The sequence below is a fragment of the Electrophorus electricus genome, chromosome 12 (assembly GCF_013358815.1).
Source record: "Electrophorus electricus isolate fEleEle1 chromosome 12, fEleEle1.pri, whole genome shotgun sequence".
In the NCBI taxonomy this organism is placed as follows: Eukaryota; Metazoa; Chordata; class Actinopteri; order Gymnotiformes; family Gymnotidae; genus Electrophorus; species Electrophorus electricus.
Genome location: NC_049546.1, coordinates 17017130 through 17045042, shown reverse-complemented (window position 1 = coordinate 17045042; position 27913 = coordinate 17017130). Strand labels below are relative to the sequence as shown.

General features: G+C 49.1%; 1 protein-coding gene across 8 annotated transcripts; it reads left to right on the top strand.

Annotated features, from left to right (window-relative positions):
• The first annotated feature begins 240 nt into the window (after positions 1 to 240).
• mbnl3 (muscleblind-like splicing regulator 3) lies at positions 241 to 27810 on the top strand. 8 transcript variants are annotated; one of them, XM_027012972.2, is made up of 9 exons: positions 241 to 924; positions 9159 to 10132; positions 13862 to 14026; positions 14149 to 14349; positions 15380 to 15613; positions 17767 to 17920; positions 19525 to 19632; positions 23801 to 23895; positions 25133 to 25246. In XM_027012972.2, the coding sequence occupies exons 2-9, from the start codon at positions 9959 to 9961 to the stop codon at positions 25148 to 25150; spliced, it is 1149 nt and encodes a 382-aa protein (XP_026868773.1). In that variant the 5' UTR covers positions 241 to 924; positions 9159 to 9958; the 3' UTR covers positions 25151 to 25246. The 8 variants fall into 8 exon arrangements, with proteins under 8 accessions (XP_026868773.1, XP_026868774.1, XP_026868772.1 ...); XM_027012973.2 differs by having other exon boundaries at positions 25130 to 25215; XM_027012971.2 differs by lacking the exon at positions 23801 to 23895 and having other exon boundaries at positions 25133 to 27810.
• Positions 27811 to 27913: the final 103 nt, after the last annotated feature.

The following is a 27913-nucleotide window of genomic DNA, read 5'->3' as shown; positions in this document are numbered from 1 at the left end:
CTGTGTGTCGCAGTTCCCTAATCGACTGCTTCCCCGGGGCCACGGAAACCGTAAGACGGTTTGTTAGAGTAAGACCATGAGCAGGGAAAAAGGAAAGGTTGACATGTCGCTGCAGTTCTTCATTTATACAACAGGTGGCGCCCAACGCCCAACTTACGTTTAAGGCATTGCGCACAATTTTAACCCTCTGATAAATGATATGCTTTTATGTTTCAAATGGCAAAGGGAAAACCGGTTCGCCCTTTACGCGTTTGTGTTTTCCGTTTGTGTTATTTAACGCAGGCAACTTCTAAGACCGAGAATTACATCTCAATAGAACATTTGCATTTAAAGGACAGTATACGCTAGGAAGGACATAAATGACGATAATGTGATAGATATTTAGCCCATGGCCATTTAATAACATGAGACGTTTGCTTCTTCATGACTGACTCCAACCCTCGCGAAGGGGTTTGTGATCAAACCGAATGGGATTCCCCTAAAATGGAGGCAATCTAGCCACGGCAGGGCGCGTCGTACCACCCAGAAGACGCATGCATACTCTTCTTTTCTCTTTTTTTTGTGTGTGTGTGTTGCTCTACTCCTCCCTTCTGCCCTCCCTCGTTTTCTCCTCGTCTCGTCTCCTCGCTGCTCGCAACTTCGCCTCACGCTTCCCATCCGCTCGCTCGCTCGCTCGCTCGCTCCCCCCCCCCCAAAAATACCGTTTTGCGCGTTATTATTTTGGACATTTCGCAGCGATGCCGAGGGCTCGACGTTAAAAAAAAAAGTAAACTTCGCACGGCGAAGTGTGCGCGCCTCGCATAAACCAGGGACGTAACTACTTATCAAATGATCCGCTTTCCACGGCGTTTGATTTAAAAGCAACGCACCCAAACCACAGCATTAAAGCGAAGGACGGCCGAGCCCAACGGGCGCTCCGCACAGGTAAGTGCCGCTGTCGCAGTGAGCTAGGCCATCTCACCTTTAAAGCCCCGAGCTTGACGCGTGTGTGTGCGCTCTGTTTACGGTATCTCGAAGCATATTATGTCCAAAGAAACCCACTTGATTTATCTCCGGCACGGTGATTAAGTGGGCCAGGTGAGCTTAGTGCAAGCGGGTGGGTCGCGTTAGCCAGCGCGGAGCTGGCGTTGCACACATGGCCTTGAACCGTGACTCCTGTAACCGGTCGTTTTCCTAAACGGGGGCCGCCGGCGTGCTGGTCTGTTTTTCGGGCTCCGCTTGGCCCGTTTTGGCCCGCCTGTAACGAAGCGTTGGTCTGTCGATTGGTCGCATTGCTGTGTCACTTGGATGTTTCTCCGGCAGCTGTTGCTCATGTCGGTAATGACATTGAGTGGTGCTGAATCAGAAAAGAAAACCGAAATTCAAACGGCTTCGTGTTGCAGTTGGTCGCAAGGGCCATTTGTGGAATCGCCACAGAAAAGGAAATAAATTGGATCATCCAACTAAAACAAAACGAGTAGTTGGGGCTCCAGGGGTCTTAGTAAGAGTCGTCGGATGACACGACTGTTAATGTTGATGTTTTCATTACTAGAGTCGTGCACATGTCCAGCTAGGCAACTAACGCTACCACAGAAATAAAAGTACTTTGGTTTCCTGAACCTGGCATGTGTTTTTACATTGGCATGTATTTGGCAAGAAAAGTAGCTAGTACTTAAAAAAAAAAAAAAAAAAAATCTTTTTTTTTTTTTTTTGCAACGACATAGTCAAAGTTTTTCCATTCTAGTCTTCAAAACCGAATTTGTGCGTGATGTTTAAGTCGCAACTTGGCGTGACTGTGTTTATGTGCCTTTGGTTCACAGCTAGTTTCCTCCGCTACTGCGTGGCTTTGTCGTAATGGCTCGCGCCAGCAGGAAACGCACGCCCTGATTGACCGTGCCGACCTTTTACTCGCGGACTGCATGCGAGCTCGCTGCACGCCCACCGCCTCCCCCCTTCCCTTCGCGCCGTGATGTGGCCTGCAGCCTTGCCTAGAGCTTTGTTTTCCTCGAGGCCAAGGCACGGTTTGGTAGAGCAGCTCCTGTGTGTATCGTACTCTGTCGTCCTTTGTTAAAGTTGGGCCAAGCTGGCTTTTGCGCTGGTTGTAAAAATATGCCCGGTACCAATCCCAAATGCAGGCTTATTGCATAGCGTTGGCTCACGCGGTGAAACCAACTCCCCCTCCCCCCCAACGTCTGCATGGTGTTCAGGTGGAACTTCCTACTTTGAGTGCTTTTGTTACACCCTTGGCTATGGCAGCCCGTACTGAGCTGGTGGATGGACGTGTGCATGTCCTGTGTGGACTGCGAGAGGCCTCGGCGGTCCTCCGTGCAGCTCTGCCGGAATGGAAAACAAACCGCAATGCAAGTCCTTATGGCGGGGTTAAACCAGGTTACGGCAGCTGCTGCTCTCGGTGACGTTGTCGGCAGATGTGGGAATCGAGGTGAAATTCCTCGCTGAAGAGGCGGGTGCACGCAGATATGAGGAAACAGCCCAACATCATAAAGTATGGTGCAGCGCGTGTGTGCGCTAGCGCACACACACTGCAGTGCCTCGCTTAGTCGCCCCACTGCAGGCCCGGACACGTTGGCTCTCCTGCTGCTTGTCGCGGCTCTGAGTTGGCGGACTTTGCACTCGTCTAGCTCGCTCGCCCTCTCGCGCCGTGGAAACACTGATAACAGCGCGCACTGATGTTACTGTACACACACACGCACACGCGCGCTCGTGTCCTCGTTTCGCCTTCCCCCGGCGTGCTGGCTCTGACCAGTTCTGTCAGGAGGTGTAAAACGTCTGGGTGCTACGTGGCTCAAGATATAACCGGAGTTTTAAGACCCAGGAAGAAGTGCATATTCATAAATATGTCCTCTTCCTATTTTTACAAAGAGGATATCATACCGAATCTCACTGTTTATCATAGTTGCGCCTGAATCTTCCACATGCACGTCCTTATACAGCTGGAAATAACTGCTGTTTATTATTATTATTATTATTATTATTATTATTGTTGTTGTTGTTGTTGTTGTTGTTGTTATCCTCATTATTATTATTTGCCTTTTTTTTTTCAAAAGTGTCTGTTGAAGCATGTTGCCGTGACAGATTAAGATGGTACTGTGAGCATGGTAATCTCACGGTTAACTTGCTTTATTAGTGTGTAATCTCATGGATATCTTATTTAGCAGTAATTACCATCTGTGGTACCTCACTGGCAGGTTTATTTATTTATTTGTATGTATGTATATATTTATTGCACCATTTTATTTCATCATCAGGCGTGCAGTATAAGGCTAAGAATTATGACAGATGTTCGTTGTGCTCTAATGGCTTTCTCTTTGCTCAAGAGAACATGGAAGAAGACATGTCATGGCCAGCAATAATCATTAGACTACAAATCCTCATAACCATTAACGCAGGATTAGTTAAGTAACTTGAGACGTGTAACCTTACATGGTTTGATCAGATTGCTGGACTGTCAAACTAGTCTGGGTGGAGAACAGACATAACACACTTTTTGCTTCAAGCTGTCACGCAGCCTGGCCCGGATTCTTAAGATACTCTGCATGTCTCTTTTGGAAGTGAGACTTTCTGTGTGGACGCCGGTCGCTGAAGGCTTTTGTGAATGGAGACTGCAACAGTGGAGGAGGCTAAAGGGGATTATAGATACTTAACCTAATTATTTTTTCTCTGAGGTAGTGGGCGCGCTCTCTCTCTCTCTCTCTCTCTCAGGGTGACTTGTGCAGCTGCCAACGCCAGTCTCCTAACCCCTCCTCTCGGCTCACCTCAGCCGTTTGGCGTCCATTTTATGCCGTGCCTTTGCACGTTCCCGCCTTGCACTCCTGGGTTGCTGTTCCTGGTTGTGTCTCAGTGACTGAGTAAGCAATGACTGCATGGAACATGGAACAGTTCTGGCTGCCCTATAGTATGATTGCTGTCATCTCACTGTGCCTGCTACTAATTGCCAATATTAATGCAATTAATAGGATCAGCATTTATATTGTAATGCAAATGATCATAAAAATGTTATGTGGGGGTTTTTTTTTTTTTGTTTTTTTTTTGATAGAATAGGAATAACACATTGAATAATATAGAATAGAAATAACTACTTTGATGCTAGGTCTATTAAAAAGGTCTGGAGCTTACAGCCGATCAGTCGTTAGTGTAAAAAAAGGTTCATTTGTTTCACTTCACTTCTCATTGATAGTAAGAGTGTGAAAAGGGTAAAAGAGCTTTAGAATAAATGGTGAAAAGAAGCTTGTCTAATTTTGTTCCATGAGCATACACTCATGCTTTCTGAATTCGATGCTTTATAGTTTCAGTTCCGCTGGGTAAACACCCAAAAAGACGGTACGAGTTAATCTGTCTGCTGCTCCCTAGAACCTCTTTTTGCATCCCCGAGAAGGTCTTTGTCCTCTATTAAACCAAGCGCATGCCTCAGTACAGCCAGCCCTCTGTACGCCACCCTCCTAAGCCTTTTAACGTTTGTGGCGGCTGCCGGCACGTGTGCCCGTAAAGTTGCATGAGGTACGAGAGTAGTATTATTTGCATGGCGCTTATTAATGTAGTGCAGATTAGCTGTCAAGCAGGAACAAGAACAGAGGCCCTGTGCCTGAGTGGCCGTGGTAGCATCACAGAGGCCGTGCTGGGTTTCCCGGTATGAAGGTCAGGATGCCATAGGGGTACGGTGCTCTGTCCAACAACACGCCTTCTCCCGTCCTGACACCCCCCAAACCCGCACTCCATGTGCGTTCTGTTCTAACCGCACGGCATGTACTGTAACCTGCCACGTCCTTAAGTGGTGCTTGTGTTTATGCTGCTTCAATGACGCTTTGTCAGTCCGCAAATGTTTATTCAGGCCTTTTTTGTTACGTTAGGATGAATATTAAAGCAAAATGCATCATTTCTGATGTCCATTCTTGCGACCTGTATCATGCCTCTCCACAGCTCTATGGTTTGTTAAGGTTTTATTAACCAATCATCAACGGATGCATTGTGATGTCATAATTGTTCTTATAATTTTATGACCCCAAAAGCTAAAAACCAGATCCTGAGGATTATAGTAATGGTACAGTTGATCGCACTGGGTTTTATTTTCTATTCTGGGTATGACTTTGGCCCGGACTCCTATCTTGAGGAGTAATGTGTTTACACTAATAAAACTTGCAAATGAAAGCTACGATGGCCTAGCTCCTTTGTTGGCCAGTAAAATATTCTGGTCAGCACTTCTGCGTGTGCAAGGCATCTAAGTCGATCATCTTTACAAGGATATGTCTTATTTAGTTTGACTGGTTTTATTAGGCTTTATAGTAACGCTCAGCTTGCATTGGCCCGGAAACACATGGGGTTGCCAGACTAGGCGGTGTAATGGGAAAATGTTTGGTTAATTGTTAAACTGGCTTACTGTAGCCTATTCATATGCTTTGACGGTCTGTGACGCAGGGCAGAGAAAAGTCACAGTAATTATTATCGTGTCTGGAGGGACTAAATAATGCTGTATTGATCCAGCTGATCAATACGCTGGTGCTATGAGTTGGGCTTATTTAGTGGTGATTTGTTGTGCATTCACAATAAGCACAAATATTATATTGCCACATATTGTAATATGCCTTGCAGTATATCTGAACACATTAGTGACTCCTTGCTATTTGATGGTTGAAGACTGGCCCACATTATTTTAGCTGAAACTCTTTATATTTGTTCAGTGATGTGAATACCACGTTGAACAATGATTCATCAAAACGCACACAGAAGGCTCATCTGAACACCCCTGTTTGGTCAGGATCCCAAAAAAAAAAAGTGCAAATTGTTAGAGGGTACATTTGCATATTGCAGCCTTTTGCGTCATCAGAAGTATCGCAATAATTATTAACAAGCGATACATCGTGTGACCCCAGCATACCTGACACACACGAGCCTGTTTTACTTCTGTCCCCGGCCTGTGTTTGGAGGCTTTATCAAAGTTAATGTTTATATAAGGACTAATATCTGCACCTGAAATATCAGGACGTTTAATTAGAAACCATGATGAGCATGAGGTGAACATCAGATTGTTCCATGAATTCATTGTGTTCTTTAGTTGTTTATTTGAGCTATTTAGCTGTTTACTTTACCTGAATATTTTGGTCATGACCCAAAACCTGAGCTACTTGCTAAGGGTCAGGCGTGAAGAATGGCTTATGGATCCTCAACTCAGTCTTTTTCTCACACACACACACACACACGTCTTCTCCCGCTCTGTTTGTGCATGCACATTCTCTCTGCTGCATTCCTGAAGGTCACCGCAATGTGAAGTAAGTGTGTGTGTGTGTGTGTGTGTGTGTGTGTATTACAGTGCTGCTGGCTCAGTGACCTTGTAGAGGCAATACACTCTTGATGTTTCTAGCTCTTGATATTTACAGTCCTCACAGAATAGCTGCTGGGACACACCACACACACACACACACACTCCCTATCCCTGACTCCCTATGTCCTCTACTCAGCTATCACCCAGTTGAAGAACATCGCAGTAAAACAGCTTCACATTGCCACTAGCACACACCCAGCCTGTACGAGAAAGGCCATGTGAGTTTTTATTATTAGCCCCAAACGGAAGATCCTTTGTTTGTGCTCCTCGCCCAAGCAGAGGAAATGCTTACTGTATGAAGTGCCAACATCCTTAGCCATCAGGCCTCGTGTATCGGCGCATATTCACATTAGGCGTTTGTTCCTGTTTGTGAGAGCCCTGGCTGATGCTCCTTTAAAAGTGACCGCCTCTGTGTAGCTCCATGCGACATTAGTGCTGCTGTGAAAGGACCCCGCCCCCATCGTTGTGCCTTACAGGTGTCTGGAGCGGTCTGCATCGTGGTGTGGGTTGTGTTTTTTATGACCCCACCCCCCCCTGCTTAAAAAGTTCTGGCAGTGGTGCTGTCATGTAGGCCACCGCAGCCAGGGGGCGCTCTCCTGTGGTCGGCAACGTGCCCGTCTTGGCGTAGGCCAGGACAGGAGGGCACTGCATGCAGGCAAGTGAGGAGAGCAGAGGAGCACACGCCAACGCTGTCCGTCTTCTTACTGCGCCTCTCGGCGCGGGGGTCATCCTTGTTCTGCAGGCTGGAGGTGGGAGTCCGTAACTCAGCTTGACCACCCCCACCTCGTTTAGTTCGCCCTGTCTCGCGCACATGCGCGCGCACCTCTCCCTCACACCCTTCTCCCACTACGCTGCAGCGCTCTCCTTCTGGGCTGTCTGTCTGCGCAGTCACGTGCCCGCACCCCCTGCTGCTGCCTCCGTCTGTGTGTGTCTCTGTGAGACTCGGGGACAGATCCTATCTGCCCTGCTGTCTCCCGCCTCCCCCCCCTCCCCCACCCGCTCCTCTTTTCCACCCCTGTTTGTTCTGTTTCTCTGTGGTCTTATTTGTTTGAGCTCTAATGCCATTTTATTCATTCATCCCTTTGTCCAGGTCCTTAGTCATGAGTCAGGGCTCTGCTTTTTTTTTATTTGCATTAGCAATGGCTGTTGACACCTTAAGTATATTTTCGATCATACGTTAGGTTTTTTAGATAGTGGGAGTGTGGGGAGATCAGTGAACACTGCAAGTTGTCTTCTTGAATCGCGTCGCATAAGTGCGGCGCGTGCGCTTCTTCGTACGTCTCGTATCACGTAACCAAAACATTGCATGCATGCGTGCCAGGCGGTCCGGGCCAGGGGTCCGGCCCTTTGAACGGGCGGAGTGGCGTGTTATTTGAGTGTTGGATTGGCTGCGCGTGTTTGGGTAACATACTAACCCGCCCCACCCCTGCCTGCCACGTTCTACCTGCTGCTCTTCTGACCGTTAACGTGACGCGCACCCTGCTGCACGCGCCCAGAACCCCCCAGCCCACGTGAGCGCGTCACCGGCCCTCGCTAAGTCCTTCTCTCCTCCGCGTGTGGCCAGTAGGCGAGACGGCTCCCCCCAGGAGTCGTGTCGTAGCTCGCGGGCCCTCACGCCGGTACTGCGGTGCCTGGCGCGGGATCGCCTCGCCGACTCTTCCCGAGGGCTAGCCATCTCTGGGGAGCGTATCAGCTGGCAGAACCACCCGCAGATGAAAACATCCTCCTACTGATCCTCCTCTCGCACTGGCATGTTGTTCATCTCATGGTTTTTAATTATATTGCTCCGTCCAGCTCTGTCAACGGACAGCCATTCCTGGGCTATATCAAAGATGTCTAAGAAGGGGGGGGGGGGGGCGCTATATTTTTCCTGTCCTGTTTCGTCTCCCTGCCTTTATCTGTTCCGCGCGCGCACGCGTGTGTGTGTGTGTGTGTGAGAGGGAGCGAATCAGGCAGTGTAGTGATTGCATATCTCACTATTATACTAGTACTGAAACCCTTCTGATAAAAACCTGTGAAAAACAGAGGCAGGTGATCTTCATTCCCTTTGGATATCAGCTGAGGGACTGTTGCAGTACCAACCTCTGCCCCAGGAGGCGCAGGGGGCACTGAGAGGAAAAGGACGCTAAGATCGATGTGTAACCCTTCTCTTCATTGGGCGCTGCCCTGGTTTTCCTGTTTGTAAAGTGACTGCCGATTGGCTGCCGCCCCACGGGTGCGGAGCAGCTGCTCTTCCCATCTCTCTCTCTCTCTCTCTCTCTCTCTCTCTCTCTCTCTCTCTCACACACACACGTGCGCGCGCGCGTTTCATTTTTCCATTGCAAAAACGTGTGCGGGGTTTCTTAGCAGTGCTGGCCTCGCCCACCTCTCTCAGGGCCTCCTCGACAAACGAGCGCTGTCGTATCCGACACGGCGCCGACCTGCTCCCACATGCACTCTGCCGATCATAAAGTGACGTCGCTCGCTCCCCCCCTCCCCCATCTCTTCAGCCTGCCCTTTCCTGCGCGCTGACGTCTCTCAACCCCCCACCACCCCCCCACCGTTACGCTTTCTTCCTCTTGCTTTTTCCTAGCTCCCCCAGGACTCATCCTCCGGACCACCGAGTCACAGGTTTGTCTGAGCACACGTGGGTTTCCTGCTTCCCTTCAGCTGCCACTTCATCCAGCACCTCAGATTACGTCTCGGTCGCCACGTTGGCCTTTCTCAGACCTCTTTTACATTGTTAAGCTGCTGGTTGTTGTTGTTGTTTTTTTGTTTTGTTTTTTTGTTGGTTGGTTGTTTTGTTTTCCTGCTTCTTTCTCACAGTTTGTTTTTCTATTTCTTTTTTCCCCCTTTTCTTCTTCAGGTCTGGCCGTACCGTAACCGAGGGCGGACGCGGCTACAATGAGCAGAACGTGCGAAGCGAGCACGCCTCTCCAGTAGGAGCTGGAGGAGGCGGTGTGGGCGCGACGCACCCAGGCTCCATGCTGCAACAGCCCCCGGCCACGCCCACTTCCTCCCCGACCGGCCCTCGTCGGCGCCTGCATCTGTGCGGCCACGTGTGCCCGTGAGTTTCCCGCCCAGACAGACGAACACTCGCGCGTGGCATTTGTTGGCTCCCTGGTCCCGCCCCCAACCCCGCCCACCCAGCAGACCGCTCGCCTTCTCACCTTAAGGACAGTCGATCCGTCTCCCCTTTCGGACTCCGCGACCTCACGGTGCCTCTCTCCTCCCCGCCCGGCTCCTGTCACCCGGACATGCGAGTGTCAGCAGGCAGGCCACCGGCAGCGGGACGGGAGCTTTTAGGAGCCTAAAGGAGGAGCAGACGCGGCAGTTCTACGCGGACGTGGCACTCCGGGGACGTCCGAGGAGACGCAGAGCCGTGGAGGGAGCGTGCGGACGGTGAGACGACCAGACGCCCCCTGTGGCGTGATACCGTCGTCGTAAACGTACCGGGACGTACAAAGCTGCACGGCCCCTGACCTTTGACTCTCGCTAGCCCCCTTGCGCCGTCCTGCCCGGACGCCGGAGCATGTCCCAACACTTTTTCACCGAAGCGAGCGTTTCCCGTGCCGCCGAGAAGTGACCGTCAACCCCACTCCACCCTCTTCGTCTCCCCCTTGACGCCACCCTCCACCCACCCCTCTGCTCGTGCCGCAGTCGGCCATGGCCGTCAACGTGGCCATGGGCCGCGACACCAAGTGGCTGACCTTGGAGGTGTGTCGCGAGTTCCAGAGAGGCGCATGCTCACGCTCCGACGCCGAGTGCAAGTTCGCCCACCCCTCACGCACATGCCACGTAGAGAATGGTCGAGTCATCGCCTGCTTCGACTCGCTCAAGGTAACCTATACACACACACGCGGTGACTTTCCAACACGTTCATGCTTGATTTAGCTCAGTTGTAGAATGAGCAGCAGTAACGTGATTATGCTGGAAAATCATTGACACAATGCACACACGCGCACACACACACTGTTCTTTAGGGCCTTTAGCTGAGTTGCGATCCCTTCCCTCCTGTAGTAGGCAGCAGGACTTGGCAACCTATATCTGCAGAGAGCCTGTTCACATGGTTCATTCCAATATAAGGCGTCCTCATAGCTCAGCTAGTTCACAGTGTATGAAATCTAAAATGTTTTTCACTTTTCTGCCAAAGTTGGAACTTTTTTGATTATGACTGATTTACCTAATTATCGTTTACGTCATCTTTATAGATGATGATGGAAGTTTACAAGAAAGTTGTTAATTAACAGTGAGCGCAAAGCTGCAGTCAAGATCTGTACAGCAGTTCTGCCGTGCCTTCTGTGTTTGGGGACGTGGGAGGTGGGGAGGTGTGTCTCAAATGCAACGACTGGGTGTGTGTGTGCTGCCACTAGCACACTGGGAGTGTGTGTGTGTGTGTGTGCTGCCTCAAGGAACTCGAGCTCAAGAGAGCCCGGCGATGTCCGGTGTTCAGCAAATGCTAGTCTGCTAACGCGCCCCCAGTATGGGCTGTTAAACCAGCACGATGGCGTGCTCGGCACCGGGACCACCAAGTACGACACGACTGGTTCTTCACTGGTGGAAAAATCAGTCTGTCCTTGCCAGCTTCAGGCTCAGGGACACCCATGGGGGTGGAAGGTTTGGGAGTGGGGAGGTTTGGGGAGGGAGGCTGGCAGATGAAGGTCGACTCCTTTCCTGTTTATCGAGACCCAACCGTGAGCTTCCCACGCAAGCCCTTGCTTCCATGCCGACGCAGTTTACCCAGCACACCTAGCCACAGACCAATCAGAATAACCAGTTCTGCCTAGCCGGTCTCCTTGAATTTAAACGAGTAGCTCGAAATCACTTGCTCGAAACTGCCTGCCTTAATTAAGTATGAACATATGAAAGGCTGTGTGCGATCACAGCTTGGGTTTTAATCATACTGCTCTATTCATATTAATACTGCTCATTCATTTCTCTGAAGACAGGAGCCCATCCCCCCCCACCACTAATTTATCGATGTTTCCTTATTGGCTGCCCCACTGTTCTCTCTCTCTCTCTCTCTCTCTCTCTCTCTCTCTCTCTCTCTCTCTCTCTCTCTCTCTCTCTCTCTCTCTCTCTCTCTCTCTCTCTCTCTCTCTCTCTCTCTCTCTCTCTCTCTCTCTCTCTCTCTCTCTCTCTCTCTCTCTCTCTCTCTCCTAAGTAGCATCTTCTGCAGAAGACCCTGCTTTGTGCATCAGTCCTCACTGGCCAGTCTACCAAGCCCTTGCTCTGGTGGCACATGAATTTCTGAACTCTGCTCCTCCCCAGAAATGTGCTGCTGAAATTTACATGCCTGCGATCTGCTAACAAATCCTTAAACAGGTTCTTTTGCTAACAGCCACCTCTATTAATAACCAACTTTACTAATAATGACACTTGCTTACTTTGAGTGAGACGCAAGAATGCGGACTGCGAGCCACAATATAATATTTGAGTCTCGTGTGTCACAGTGATGTTTGAAAGAAGCGTTTTATTTTTGTGCAGTATCTGTGTAGCTTAGAACAGTTTTGCTACATGATAAAAAGCATCCCTTAAAAAAAAAATTTCTCTTTCTCTGTGACCAATAAGCAGTGAGGAGACAGCATGAGGAAAAACTTCCTCCAGTTGCTGGGTGCGTTGCCATGACTACACAGAGGAGATCCCTGACCCAGTGCATCCTGCTTGACATGACTTACAGCTCTTCATTTATTTATTTCTGTCTCTCTCTCTCTCTCTCTCTCTCTCTCTTTCTCTCTCTCTCTCTCTCTCTCTCCCTTTCACTCACTCACACACACACACGCGCACACACGCACTTCGTCAGGAGGAAAACACAGGAGGCGTGTCCACTGCTTATTATTACAGCTACTAGTATATCTCCCTCAGATGTGTGTGTGTGTGTGTGAGTGTGTCTGTAGGGGGGATGATGGATTTGTGGGAGTGCAGCATGGTCATTAATAATGCAGGTCGGTGCCGTGACTGTGCTTTTCATGCAGGCCTGCTTCTCCTCTCTGTTTTGGGTAGTTCACCACTCTACCCTGCTGTGGCTGCCAGCTCATTACCACACTCTCTACTGCTGATGCAAACATTGCCATCCATATAGGTGTGTGCATGCATGTGAGAGCGAGTGATATAGCTGCTTCCATGGGGCTGCCTGCATGTTGGACATTACAGTTCTGTGCGGTCTGAGCTCGGAGCTTGTGCAGAGAGACACTGCCAAGTATGTACAGTGAGTGTCGTCGGGGAGCGGGGGAAGGGAGCAACGGCCAACGTCATCTCCTCCGCCTCCCCCAACTCCGTTTACCTGCAGTCATCGAGGTCCTGGAGCAAAGGCAGCCAATCCACAGGAGATCCGTACTGCTGTTATGGCCTGACGAGAGCAGGGGGCGGAGCCGAGAGGACAGTCTGATGTCTCATTCTCAGGGGCCGGAGGCTCGGTGGGAAAGGCAGAGAGGAGAATTAGAGCGTTCGAAAGCGCCTCGGAGGTTTATGGCCACCGCGCGGGCTGCTGGTGGCACCGACGTGGACTCGCTGGGCTCGGAGGTGGAGGCTGGCCCTGAGAACGCTGTAGGCAGGGGAGCTCCCGTCGAGACGGCCTGCTGCCCCTTGACTCGGAGCTCACCGAGCGGCGAACCCCTAATGCCGTCCGTGAAGAAGATGGGCTGCAGTTGTTGCTTTAGAGATACCTCCTCTAGGCAGCATGCAGCTCTTAGTCAGCTCGCACCTCATTTATCCGGTTTTGTGCATGCGTGGAGTCTGTGCTTGTGGATCTGTACAGGGTTTAAAAAGCACTGTTCTACCTCCCTATCGAAAGTTCTTTGCCCGCTTCCTTGGCAAGATCGCAGTGCTCGGGCGGGTTCTGAAATGTTATCGCTTTAAAAATGGCCACACAGTTGGGTGGGAAATAAGAACACACCTGGTTCCACACCTGTACCGTAGCGATGTTTCATAACACACTGATGGACAAATACTCCCCCCCCCCCCCACACACACACACAGGAACTTAACCCAGCTGGCTTTTGTCATATAAAACATATAAGGACAACATATAAAACACATGCTGGCCACGTACTAGCACTGCTTAATATCATTACACAAGCAGCTGTTTAATATTAAGATCTGAATAACTGCCGGTATAGTGTCTAGCCTGTTCCTGTTTAGAAACATGCATGGGACATATGTTTTGGGGTTTTTGTTGATTAATTGAACTTCAGTTGAATTGCAGACAGTGTAGCATGTTTTTGTAGGGAAGCAGCTGAACTACACCAGGGTTTGTGTGTGTGTGTGTGTGTGTGTGTGTGTGTGTGTCTAATACAGGTGTAGGGTTCCTGGGCGTTGGCATTCGTGCCGCGTTTGCGTGTCGGTGCCCCCTGAATTTCCAACACTCCTCCGTTTCTTGTCTGTCTGCTGGCACCAGTGTATCTAGGGAAGCCCGTTTTAATTGGGTCCTCTCAGTCAGGACGGCCTTATCTGTCTGTCAGCCAGCTCCACTTCACTTTGAATCGCAAAGCTGAGGAGCAGCAAGTTCACCCTCTCCCTCTCTCCTCCCTTCATCTCCTTCTGTCTCCCCTCCCCTCCCCCCCGGTCCAGGGCCGCTGCACCCGCGATAACTGTAAGTATCTGCACCCCCCGCCGCACCTGAAGACCCAGCTGGAGATCAACGGCCGCAACAACCTCATCCAGCAGAAAGCGGCAGCAGCCATGTTGGCCCAGCACATGCAGCTGATGTTACCCGGAACGCAGCTCCAGCCCATAGTGAGCCCGCCTGTTCACCACACCCACTCGCCGTCCGCCTGTCCAGCCAATCAGCTGGCTCTGTCCCCCTCTCATCTCTGTCCCCCTCTCTCTCTCTGCCTCTGGCCATTCCCGCGCGTCAGACCTCGTTCCCTGTGTCGCCGTCGCTGGCTCCCAGCCAGGGCGTGGCGTTCGGCCCGTACGTGGGCCACATGAGCCCCGGCATCGGCCTGGTGCCCGAGCTGCTACCCGCCGCCCCCGTGCTGGTCCCGGGGAGCCCCACCGGCATCGCCATGGGCAACGGGAATGCTGCGCAGAAGCACGTGCGCACGGACAAGCTCGAGGTATGTTTCGCGCGGGCGGCACAGCCCTCTCCTGTCAGGGTTATAAGATCGGAACTGTTGTAAGATCAGAACGGTGTGCCTGTGTAGGTTTGCTTTTCTGTTTATTGCAAACACAGACAAGTCGGCATAGATATGCAAATACAAGAAGGTTCAAGTGCAGGTAGAGGGGTTGTTTTTTTTGGGGGGGGGGTGTCACTTTTTGTTCTGTAGCATAATATTATGAAGGATGAATTAAGTTTTTTATTCAGATGGTATTAGGTTAACAGGATTACGTTGGAAATGCATGCCATCGGTCGGTTTCATTAAGACTTGACATGGCAAACATTAGCTAAATAATGTAATATTTTACTAGCTGACTTGACTGCACGGTATGGAGTAACATACTACATTAGGATTATATTGTTACACTGCAGCTGCAATATGTGAATTCTATGATTCATTAAACAGCCAAAAATCAACTCGTGCCATATCTGCGATCGGTCACTCGCAGCTCATTTGTATGTTCCCGCCTCTTGGTATATCAGTACCGTGGCGGTCAGAACTGCAATATCATTTGTCAAAAGATGCATTGTGCGGCCCTGTCTAGCTGAGAGACGGCCCCTCCTTTTCCCCCCACCACTGGGGTTGTCGGGTTGCTTACGTTGCCAGGGAGACACTATCACCTGATCACCTGTCATTATACACCCACACCAGGCTGATCAGGAAAATTGTTTTGTCTGTAGCATTTAATTTTTGTATGCAAGAGAGTGTTTCTACAAGTTTTTGTAGCATGTAATTTTAGTATGCATGCTGTGGTTAAATATAAATTTTATATTTCTTAAATTTGCATTTTATTAATACTGCTTGTCAGTTTTTTGTATCAAAAGCAGTACCTTTTTAAATGTACTGCGAGCTTGGTGAGGTGTTTTGTTTTGGATTTGTGGGTGCTGGTGGGTGTGTGTGTGTGTGTGTGGGGTTGGTGTAGACGTGCGCATGCGTGCGTGTGCGGTGCCTTCGCTGTCCCTCACGTCGCCCGCTCCCGCTCTCCCAGGTGTGCCGTGAGTTCCAGCGGGGCAACTGCACGCGGGGCGAGAACGAGTGCCGCTATGCGCACCCGGCTGAGGCGGCCATGGTGGACGGCAGCGAGAACTCGGTGGTCGTCTGCATGGACTACATCAAGGGCCGCTGCAGCCGCGACAAGTGCAAGTACTTCCACCCGCCGGCGCACCTGCAAGCGCGGATTAAAGCTGCTCAGCACCAGGCCAGCCACAGTGCCGTCGCCATGGTGAGACGGCGCCACCTGCAGCACGATCCTCTCGGGCCTTGCGTCGGCTTCGCGGCAGATCCCGCGAAGATTGAAATGTTAGGCCTAGTCACACGGGAGACTTAGACCAGTTGCGTTCAGCCTAGTGACGGGTAAATTGGGCTGTAAGTAATAAATGGTGCATCTGGATTTGACGGCCCAACCTGTATAGCGAATAAATGTGTAACTATGATTCGTTATAGGGCATCGTGTGGGGTTTGGAAGAGCAGACAGCTAATGAGTTTGTGCATTAGCTAATTCAGTAATTACAGGGTATTAGAGAATGGCGAAGTGGTGTCCTCTTGACATTTTAAGAAGCGCTTCTTAAAGACCCTGCAGCCCTTAAGAATCTAATAATAAACTGAAAGTTTCATTGTAGATAGATTCTTATCAAAGGCTAATTTATGCTGCCCAATTGCACAATTGCATCTAAGATGTTCTTTAGTGCAATTAGAAGTATCAGATGAAGGTGTCTGTGTATTTATAACTCCGTTTTAACAGACCCTGTGTCTGTGGGTGTGAAGGGTGTGTTTAATAATTCATAACCCCTACAAGGCTCTGTGTGTGTGTGGCTGGCCTTTTGTGTGATGTATCGGGGCTTCTGGCCCTGCGATCAGACGCACATGCTGGCTGCAGTGCAGGAACGAGGGCAGAAAGTTAGCTGGGGGTGGTTCACCCATTACCCCCCCCACACACACACACTTTCTGCATACAGCTGTTTTGCTGCAGTGAGCTCTCCGGCACATGCCGTCAGCACTCATTCCGTGTCCTCTGCAGAGCTTGCAAGGTTTCTGTGCAACAGCCAGCATTTTTGCGCAGTCTTAACACCCTGCTCTTCCTGCAGTGTTGTGGGGGGGGGGGGGGTTGTTTGTTTTGAGTTTTTGATTTAATAAACAGGTTTGTTGAAGCATCACGTCACACTTCAGCACTCGAGCTTGCCCGCCAGCTTGCTGTAGGGTTGGTTTTGGGGGCTTTTTTTGGTTTGTTTTTTTGCTTTCATCTCATTTGGCTTTCATTTAGTCTCTGCTCTCTCTTCCTCATACCACACACTGCGTCAGCCGGTCAGTGATATACTGATGTTTGTGCCCTGTGTTGCCCTAACACCCCCCGCCCCGTCTCTCTCTCTCTCTCTCTCTCTCTCTCTCTCTCTCTCTCTCTCTCTCTCTCTCTCTCTCTCTCTCTCTCTCTCTCTCTCTCTCTCTCCCTCCCTCCCTATCCTGTTTCTACATTATTCTCTGAAATTCCATCTCAGCCGGCAGCGTTTCCACATTGGTTTATCGTCTGGTGTGTCCTGTGTGTTGTTTTTGTTTGTCCATCTCCGTTGATTGGTTTGCTGTCGTCATGTGCTCGCTGCCCGCTAACACAGCCCAATCCTGCAGCAGTGCAACCTCTGAAGCACAGCCTGCTGCTAGCCCCTGACCTGGTACTTTTTGACCTCTCACCTTCCCAACCTAAACCCGTTTGTTTAAAAAAACAAAAACAAAAAAAAAAACTTCATTTCCTGTTTACATCTTCCGATGTGACCCTATGCTCATTCCAGCACGCCTTTCCAAAGCATGGCCGCTATTCAGAATGCTCGAACCAGCATGGCTCAGCCCACAGTACTATGGCTGCTCAGTAAATCACATATGCACAGTTTGAGGTGGAGGGAGGGTGTTTGTTTTCCCTAATTGCAAAAGGATGCCATTTTTTGGCTTTTGTTTTATATCGCAGCGAGGTTTCGTGAAACAAACAGAAATTAGTAAAACATGGCGCTAATTGAATATAATGCAAGCGTAGTGGGGACCATCAACATGTTTTATCATGCGAAATGTGCAGTAATTGCAAAGTGATTTGAGTGCATGTATATGGCAGAACTAAGAACATGTGTAGTGCTACCTGTCTGAACGTTTGACTTCAGCTTGCAGATTGCAGTCGCGCAGATTAAATTCCATAGCAGATTATGGGCCCATTACCTGTTAAAAATAACTTTGAGATGCCTGTGCGCATAACACAGATGCCAGTAACACCAGAGTAAGCATTACGGTATTAAAGCAATAATATTTCACTTCTGAGTATTGATGCTGTTGTAATTTTGTCATATATAATGTGTTGATCTCTTATCTTTGCCCGCTCTCGCTCTCCGGCTCTCGAAGGCTCTGCCCCCTGGGACCATGCAGCAGCTACCAAAGAGGCCCACGCTGGAGAAGAACAATGGGGCCACGGCGGCCGTCTTCAACCCCAGCATGTTCCACTACCAGCAGGCCCTGGCTAGCATGCAGCTGCAGCAGCCAGCCTTCCTCCCCACAGGTGAGCCTCCCCGGGGTGAGGGCAAGGGACGGCGGTGCTATCGGTATCGCCGTCCACCAGGCCCTGGGGGCACGCTCGTCCCTCGCCGGAATACATAACACTCGCTCGCGCCCGCCCGCAAGGACCTCAAACTGGGTTAGCCAGGCCCGGCTCCTCCCCCGCTTGACCAAACGCCTCCCAAACCCTTTGTCTTTCATGCTCGCGCTCTCTCTCTCTCTCTCTCTCTCTCTCTCTCTCTCTCTTTCCCCCCCCCCCATCTTTTTTTTTTTAAACCTCCTGCGACCTCTGTCTCCTGGTGGTCCACTCAGTGCCATTGTCTTGCTAATTGGTCCCCTGCAACATGCACACTGAGCCTCGCCATCTCACCATGTTCCATTGCATTGTGTACTCGCACCCAGATGCTGCAGTGCATTTGTTGCCTGCATGTTGCAGTGTTGGCATCGCTGAAGACTCCCTCACTCCCAGCGGTAGGTCTAAGAGGGTGGCTCGTTTTCAAAAGCAAGCGTTAATCTGCGATATCTGTGACATCAGACCTACTTATTAATTTTTCACTGAATAACTTCTGTTCAGGAACTGTCTCCCACATGGATGAAATTAAGTAAAAAGGTTTGTGTCTATAAATTGACCACGAGACCAGACAATGCAGGCGAGAGCAAACGTATTATCTTTATCCCAGGTTAAAAAAACAACAACAACAAAAAAAAAAAACACCGTTTCGGTGAACGGATCCGTTCTGCAACCCTTTTCCCATACGGCGCCATCTGACCCCCACCCGGAGAGTCCCGTGCTCTGCTGTGCCTCTGCTTCGTGTCTGCGTCCTGTATGTCAACCCGTGCTGCCTCCGGGTTCGCCACACTAACTTTGTCGCTCTGCCTCGGCCTTGTGTCGCTTCCTCTGACCCCTGTGCGTGCCTCCCCTTGCCCACCTCTTCCTGCTCCTTGTCCCTGGGGCAGGCTCTATGTGCATGGTGCGCCAGGTTCCAGCCTCTGCATGACTCCGGCGGGAGGCGTCGGTAGGACCCTCGGGAGCCCGTCCGCTCCACAGGTGGCTTTATGGGCGCGCCGATGCACTACAGCAGCCGGGAGAGATCAAAAAGCTCCAATTTAAAATCGTCCTTTTTTCAGAGAAGCAAGACCCATCAACCTACCTAAACTGCTAACATCACTGCAATCTGGGGACAATTACATGTGTTTTACAGTCAGAAATACATAAGGAAAAAAGTGAGGGTTTATCCAAAAAACTTTCAGCAACCTTTGTGTCCTTAAAAAATGAATTTGGTTTCGACATAACTGGTGTCCATTTTTTTTTTTTTTTATTCTTTTTATTTTTTATTTCTGTGACGGTTTCATGAGTGAACGATGAAAAGTTCTGAACGTCCGGTATCTGGGCGTGTCCGGCCGTAACCCCGCCCTGTCTGTCCTGGTCTTCGTCAGCCAGCTGTCTGCTTGTTTTGCCTCCACTGTGCCTCCCTGTGTGGCTTCTCGTTTGGCCTGTGTGTCTGCGTGCTGGCGCGCGTAAGCGATGGCGCCGTCTGGCCACTCTCTTCCTCCTCATCCTCATCCTCTCCTCTCCTCTCCCTCACCCTACCCTCAAATCTGTTGTAGGGCTTTTCAAACCCCCTGGCCCACTGGCAGAGGGCCGCTGGGAGAGACGGGACTGGAGCAGCTGCAGGGTCCCTCACAGCCGCTACCTATCAGGGCCCGGACATGCCGGTGAGGGTAGAGCCCAGGCCAGGCCCGGCCCTTTCCCCCTGTAGCGTGTACACATACACACCCACACACACCCCTTGCCTATCCGCTGATCGTGTAGCTGCTGCACCCTGACACCACGCGCTCTCTGACGTGTTTAACGACGACCGAACCGGTCTTGAGGTCCCTGCCAGCTAAATCGAACCCACTTCTTGCCTTGGCTCAGCATCCATAGGTGCACTGTACTACCGTTCTATATTGTCCTTCTGTACTACCCGTCCGTACTGCCCTGCTGTACTGCCCTGCTGTAATGCTCTTCTGTACTGCCCTTCTGTACTGCCCTTTTGTGTTACCCTTCTGTAATGCCCTTTTGTGTTACCCTTCTGTAATGCCCTTCTATATTACCCTTCTGTAATGCCCTTCTATATTACCCTTCTGTAATGCCCTTCTATATTACCCTTCTGTAATGCCCTTCTATATTGCCCTTCTATATTACCCTTCTGTACTGCCGTTCTGTACTGCCCTTCTATATTACCCTTCTGTACTGCCGTTCTGTACTGCCCTTCTATATTACCCTTCTGTACTGCCCTTCTATATTACCCTTCTGGTCTGCCCTTCTATAATGCCCTTCTGTACTGCCCTTCTATATTGCCCTTCTGTACTGCCCTTCTATATTGCCCTTCTGTACTGCCCTTCTATATTGCCCTTCTGTACTGCCCTTCTATATTGCCCTTCTATATTGCCCTTCTATATTGCCCTTCTGTACTGCCCTTCTGTACTGCCCTTCTGTACTGCCCTTCTGTACTGCCCTTTTGTGTTACCCTTCTGTAATGCCCTTCTATATTACCCTTCTGTATTACCCTTCTGTACTGCCCTTCTATAATGCCCTTCTGTACTGCCCTTCTATAATGCCCTTCTGTACTGCCCTTCTATATTACCCTTCCATACTGCCCTTCTGTACTGCCCTTCTATATTACCCTTCTGTACTGCCCTTTTGTGTTACCCTTCTGTACTGCCCTTTTGTGTTACCCTTCTGTAATGCCCTTCTATATTACCCTTCTGTAATGCCCTTCTATATTACCCTTCTGTAATGCCCTTCTATATTACCCTTCTGTACTGCCCTTCTATATTACCCTTCTGTACTGCCCTTCTATATTACCCTTCTGTACTGCCCTTCTGTAATGCCCTTTTGTGTTACCCTTCTGTAATGCCCTTTTGTGTTACCCTTCTGTACTGCCTTTCTATAATGCCCTTCTGTACTGCCTTTCTATAATGCCCTTCTGTACTGCCCTTCTATAATGCCCTTCTGTACTGCCCTTCTATAATGCCCTTCTGTAATGCCCTTCTGTACTGCCCTTCTATAATGCCCTTCTGTAATGCCCTTCTGTACTGCCCTTCTATATTACCCTTCTGTACTGCCCTTCTGTACTGCCCTTTTGTGTTACCCTTCTGTAATGCCCTTCTATATTACCCTTCTGTACTGCCCTTCTGTACTGCCCTTTTGTGTTACCCTTTTGTGTTACCCTTCTGTAATGCCCTTTTGTGTTACCCTTCTGTAATGCCCTTTTGTGTTACCCTTCTGTAATGCCCTTTTGTGTTACCCTTCTGTAATGCCCTTTTGTGTTACCCTTCTGTAATGCCCTTCTATGTTACCCTTCTGTACTGCCCTTCTATAATGCCCTTCTGTACTGCCTTTCTATAATGCCCTTCTGTACTGCCTTTCTATAATGCCCTTCTGTACTGCCCTTCTGTACTGCCCTTCTGTACTGCCCTTCTGTACTGCCCTTCTATAATGCCCTTCTATAATGCCCTTCTGTACTGCCCTTCTGTACTGCCCTTCTGTGTTACCCTTCTGTACTGCCCTTCTATATTACCCTTTTGTATTACCCTTCTGTACTGCCCTTCTGTACTGCCCTTCTATATTACCCTTCTGTACTGCCCTTCTGTACTGCCCTTCTATATTACCCTTCTGTACTGCCCTTCTATATTGCCCTTCTGTACTGCCCTTCTGTACTGCCCTTTTGTATTACCCTTCTGCACTGCCCTTCTGTACTGCCCTTCTATAATGCCCTTCTGTACTGCCCTTCTGTACTGCCCTTCTATAATGCCCTTCTATATTACCCTTCTGTACTGCCCTTCTATAATGCCCTTCTGTACTGCCCTTCTGTGTTACCCTTCTGTACTGCCCTTCTGTACTGCCCTTCTGTACTGCCCTTCTGTACTGCCCTTCTGTGTTACCCTTCTCTACTGCCCTTCTGTACTGCCCTTCTGTGTTACCCTTCTGTACTGCCCTTCTATATTACCCTTCTGTACTGCCCTTCTGTACTGCCCTTCTATATTACCCTTCTGTACTGCCCTTCTATATTACCCTTCTGTACTGCCCTTCTATATTACCCTTCTGTACTGCCCTTCTATATTACCCTTCTGTACTGCCCTTCTGTACTGCCCTTCTGTGTTACCCTTCTGTACTGCCCTTCTGTACTGCCCTTCTGTACTGCCCTTCCCAGTTCCTCTGGAGAGTGGATTCTCTCTGAAGTTGGACAAACCCCTAATGTTCTGTTTGCGGTGCAATGAGCCAGAGAGTTAGAGTGAACCTGCTGAGCGTGCCTGTACGTACGTGCGTGTGTGTGTGTGTGCGTGCGTGTGTGTGTGTGTATATGCCTGTATGTAAGGGGAAACGCGCGTCTGCATATTTGTGTTTTTGGAGCATTAATCGCCTCTGATGCCACGACTGTTCCATTATCCTGCCGTATCAGCGCACTGTTTGCAATAGAACCCCTTGCTAGTGTAAAGCGAGCTAGCTCACACTCACTGTTCCCAAATCCACACGTGTGCCCTTCACATGTGGGCGTGAGAAGTAAAACGAGGACTTTTACGGCGGTCAGTATTCAGTGTGTATTGTGCGTTGGCTGCTGTGCGGTCTAGGTGTGCGTTACCATGCTTCGTCTGTGTAGTCAACATCAGCCTGTTTTTTATCCGTTTGTTTTCTTTCTGCTTGACTCCGGTACATGGTACAGCTCCATCAAAATACAATTATCAGATGCATTTGTCTGATTGGATTGTATGATTTTGATGACCCCTCACATCTGTTTATGAAAACTAGAGGCGTAGTTTCGGTTTAGTTCACGTTTTCGCAGTACAGTGCTGCAGTACAGTGCGTAGGAGCAGTCGTTCATTTCAAGTTGGTAACACTTTATAATGACAGAAGCTGTTTAAGGAAAATTTGAAGCTGTTCAGAAGCTGTTTAAGAACAATTTTAACAATGAACTATTAAAAGTTGAAAAGAAATAGTTTATATTGAACACTTTTAGTGATTTAGAATGCGTATTCTGTGTTTGTGGCAGTTTAAGCCATTTCTAGACTTTACCATTTCATGAAGTATCTGTAAATATGTTCAGTAATCTTTTGCCGGTTGTTTAAAAGGCTCTGTAGCGAACTAACTAAAGTTGAATCATTTTGCATAATGATCATGTGTAGCCTTAACTTTTTTTGCATGTGTTACATATAGTGCGTAACTTCATAAATCATTTGCTAGTTATTTACAGTTCTTTTTGCAGTTCTTTTACAATTTAATTGCAACAAAAATCTGTAAAAGTTGATTACGGGTAGAAAGCCATTGGCCACCTTTAGGAAGGCTTAATGGGATTTTTCATCTTTCTGCCAAAACTGACAGAAGGACAATAAAGCCTCTTTAAAAGTGAGCCTGAAACTACAGAAACCTCAGGCCCAGAATGTGCTGATAGGCCTTAAATCAGAAATACTGAGAAGTTAAAAGAAACAGTTAAAGAATCACATTATCAGCAGAACATTATAAACAGAAGACAAAGTAAGTATTGTAGATGTTTGTCATGGTTTTACCGAACAATGTTCAGAAGGATCCTGTCCTTTTAAAAATGGTCTGTAACTTTTTCATGAAGAACTGCTAATTATGCACATACGTCATTTGAGTATTTAGTCTTTTATTAGTTGCTAGTTTGTAAATACCTCATAAATGATCATTGTTATAAAGTGTTACCGCAAAGGTTAACTTGCATGTTCTGGGGTGAAGACGTCATCTTGGCAGTACATAAATGCTGGTTGCCATGACTCTTCTGCCTGTTCCTCTGGCATATTATGTCATGGTACTCATAACATTCCTCCTCCCACCTCCCCCCCCTCTCCCTTGTTTCTTGTCTGACTCGCCTGAAAAAAGTTCCCATGATGCACGGTGCCACCACTTCCACTGTTTCGTCGGCTACGACCCCAGTCACCAATGTTCCTTTTGCCGAGTCAGCTGCCTCCAATCAGGTTTGCCCCTTCATTTTGGCCTCTTCTCTCTTTAGCTGTAGGGGCTTCAGTCCTGGTCCACAGAGAGAATGAACTTGCATTTATTTAAGCCTATTGCATTATAGATGTAAAACCTGCATAGTTTTAATAATCCCTGTAGGATGTAAAGGGTATTTTCTGTGGAAGTTAACCCTGACCGGAATTAAACTCCCTGTGGACCAGGAAGAGTCTCTGTATAGCTCAGGGTCACCCTGTCTGTGTGTGTGTGTGTGTTCACCTCTATACTGTGTCTTTTCAAATGTCTCCACTGTATGTTGGTCCTGTACAGCACATAGCTACATCCTTTATGAAGATAAAAGGTCGTAGTATCCGTAGTTATTCTTTCGTTTCCCTCTCGGGGTGTTTTTTGTTTGTTTGTTTGTTTGTTTTTTGGGTTTTTTTGAGACACATTGTCCCAGGAGCACGTGCAGAGGGGGATGCAGGTTTGAGCCCACGCTGTGCCATTTGCCACCCATGGCGGCGTTGTCTCGGAGGACGCCACCGGTTATGTTCTTGCTGAGAAGGAATCGCCTTCGGCGTCAGTCCAGTGCGATTCCGTCCAGGCTTACTGGAGTGGTGCTGCTTTGTAACGCTGTGTGGCCACCGGCATGGTGTGAAGCTACTGGAGCACTGGTTTTCCTTTCAGCTTGGTGGTGGTGCTGTGTGACTGGGGACAGTCCTTCTAGAACACTGGGACTAGGACTAGACTGAGGAGGCATGAGCACAAAGGTTCTTAAAAGGGCATTTGAAAGCTTTTAAAATCATTACTTCCTATTATTGGGAAAATCCAGGAGCGTTGTCTTTTTATCTGATCACGGTTTTCAAATTGTGCATCAACACTGCTGTGGCGGGCAGAGTTGAGAGTATTAATTTCCTGTCTTTTTTATGGTCAGATAGTCTCTTAAATGTCACAAAACGTGTCTTCTGAAAGTCCCATGCTTTTTCCACTCTGATCAGCGATCAGCATCAGGATATTGCAGTTTCGTGTGTTTTCTCAGTGTCGGAAAGAATAGTCCCACTTGTTCCTGGATAAGAACATTCTGATGACGGTTTTTATGCAAAACTTCCTTCACTTTGCCTCAAACTTCATTTTGCTTTTGTTGCAGAGTCCTGAAAGAGCTTCAGTTCTCACCTCTCTCTGTCTGACCCCCCCCCCCCCCCGCCTCTCCACCCCCCACTTTTCCCCCATTCTGCCCTGCATGTCCTTGTCTTCTAGTAGACCCCGCCGAGGTACTGACGGCAGATCCTGCAGACCTCCACTGCATTCCTGTGGATGGCCACTTCAGCCCAGTTCCCAAACTCCTGCTGGCGGCGCCCATGACCCTGAGTACTGTAAGCCTCGCCCGCAACCTCAGTTAAGACGCCCTCACCCACCCCCCCCAACCCCTCTGTCATCAGTCCCGACTGCGCCGCCGAGACGTGAATGCAACAAATGTGTGCCTAAACAGTACGCCCTCCCCAGGGCGACCCTTTCATCCTCGCAGCTGACAGACACGCTCCATGTCATGTAAGGGGGAAAAAAGAAGAAGAAAACAGACATCATCAGCAAAGGTTTGTTGATGCTGAAACAGGCAATACGTAAGCTTGGACATATAACTGTTCCAGGAAGCATGCCATGTTGATGCAAAGAGACTTAGAGGAGTTGAATGCTCTTTAAATTCACAGCCATACAAGTGTACACACACACACACACACACACACACACGTATACACACGCGCTTCTGAACACAGTGCGCCAACCTGAAGTGACGGTGAAATCTCAGACCCTGCATCAAGGATCCACCGCGAGTAATGGAGCTGAGGCCCGACTTCACCTGAAAGCACATGCGGATCTCTGCAGCCGGATCAATAGCCCACGTGGAGAATCCCAGCCAGCGATGGCTGTGCGTGTGCCTGCACACAGCTCCAGGCCGAGAGAGGAGCACAGACTGCTCATGATGTTTCGCTTGGCGTCAGTGGTTGTTGTATTTCATTTCCTTTCCATCCCCAACAAAGCTTGCATGTGATTTTTGCTTTGCGCTCAGACTTCAGAAGTTCTTACGTGTTACCCTGATGGAGAATTATTCATGTCATCGTAAAGTTGTTGTTGCATCTTGTCCAAATGGCCGGTTTAGTTTAAAGGTCGTCATTGTTCGTGCCTTTCACGTTAGAAGCGTGCGAAAGTTTTTTTCCTGATACTCAAGAAACTGACCTAGATCTTCTGGTAGACTAAAAAAACAAAAAACACAAAAAAATAAAAACAAACAAAATCCAAAAAAATTTTAAAAATCATATGCTTGTAGCCTTTAAAATGTCAGCGTGCGATTCCTTACTCTTTGTAAAAATCCACTTGATGTCTGTTTTATGGTCTTGGTCTCGTGAAAGAGTATTACTCATTTAACCCAAACCTGATGTGCAGAAGATGGTTGACTGAAATTAAGTGTTATTTCTCACTGCGGCGTGTTTGTAGGGACTGTCTACGCTGATCCACACACTCACACCACCATTTTCTAAATGCACGCTGCCTTTGAGCAGGATTTGGAGCGCCCGAGCGCACTGCCTGTAGAGCCGCGGGGTCCGATCGCGGGAGGTCCAAGACGGTCCGGGTCTGTGCTACACCCGCACGGCACCTGCCACCCCTCCATTGGACCGCTGCCATTTCTGAGCCTAACTGCTCCTCTCCCGTTAGCCACGTCACGGCCCATGGCCCGCCCCGTATAAGCTAACGGTTGCTCCCTCCCAATTTCCATATGAAAACGATCGGTGAGGTCGCTGTGGTTTCACCGGAGCCCCTGTGGCGCGATCGCTGGGCCTCGCTACCGTGTCTGTCTCCGGCTCTCCGCGTAGTGCGGACGGCCCCTGCCAAAATCCATGGCCCCCGCCTGCCCACTGCGTGACGGTCTGTTTGTCTTTGCTCATTGCCTGGCCCTGTTTGTTCCACCTCACAGTAACATGAGATCTTGGAGCCATGCATGCTGCAGATATTCTCAGCCAAAATGCCCCATGTCGAAGTTCCATAGAACGCTTATATATTTGGAGGTAAAAAATGCAGCAAAAAGCTGTCTAGCGTGTATACTTTGCAAAATGGCTGCAGCTGAATAAGAACCCTGACAGTGCAGTTTGCTGAACACCCCTTAAATTGATTGTAGTGTGGGAATCGGAAAAAGTACATTCAGAGCTCACCGTCAGTGGGCACCGATTGCCGTCCTTTGCCATGGTCAGGCTGTCCAGTAAGTGCATCAAAGGCTATAGGATGTGGAGATCTCCTAAGCAGACATTTCAAGTGCACTGTTTCTTGTGCCAATGACTCCCAGACCTGGGTCACTCTGTGCCAATCACTTGTGATTTAGAAAGAGTAAAGTGATTAAAGGAACAAATCCCATATGCGAGGCCCAAAATCACACTGATTTGGATTTAAAAATGCTACATCTGGCGCAGACTGTGATGCGCTTTCCTCTGAGTCCTTCCATCTTTGCTAATTCACATCATATGGTTGACTGGAGTTGCCTCTAGCTGCTCTAAATATTATATCTATAGTGTCTGTCTGCAGTGCGTGGATGCAGCGACTGCCCTTGATCTGGTGTACTGAGAGACCTTTTAAGTTTCTTTGACATGGCCGACGGTGTCGGTTTGTTTAGAACGGACTGGTACAGAGACGCATGTCATAAAACGCCAACCCGAGTCATGTTTTGTGTAGTAGTAGAATGCGTGATTGCCCCGCCCAGTGATTGTCGGCTAATGCTTATCGGATGTCGGTGCGTTTTGTTGATTTTAAATTAGAATTAAGCTGATGATGTGTTTTTGTCTTCATAATTATACGTCTGTTTAGAAGCCTGAATTCAAACCACTGATTTTTGATAACTGATCGTGTCATTTTCGAACGTCGCCAGACCAAAAAACCTAGGGCTTACCTGGCGGTCAGCCGTTTGAGCAGTTTGAGGACGTTGGCAAATAGTGCTGAAAGCAGTGGCTTTACAGGTGAACGGTCACGATGGAAGAGACACGGGTTCTAGAGACCCGA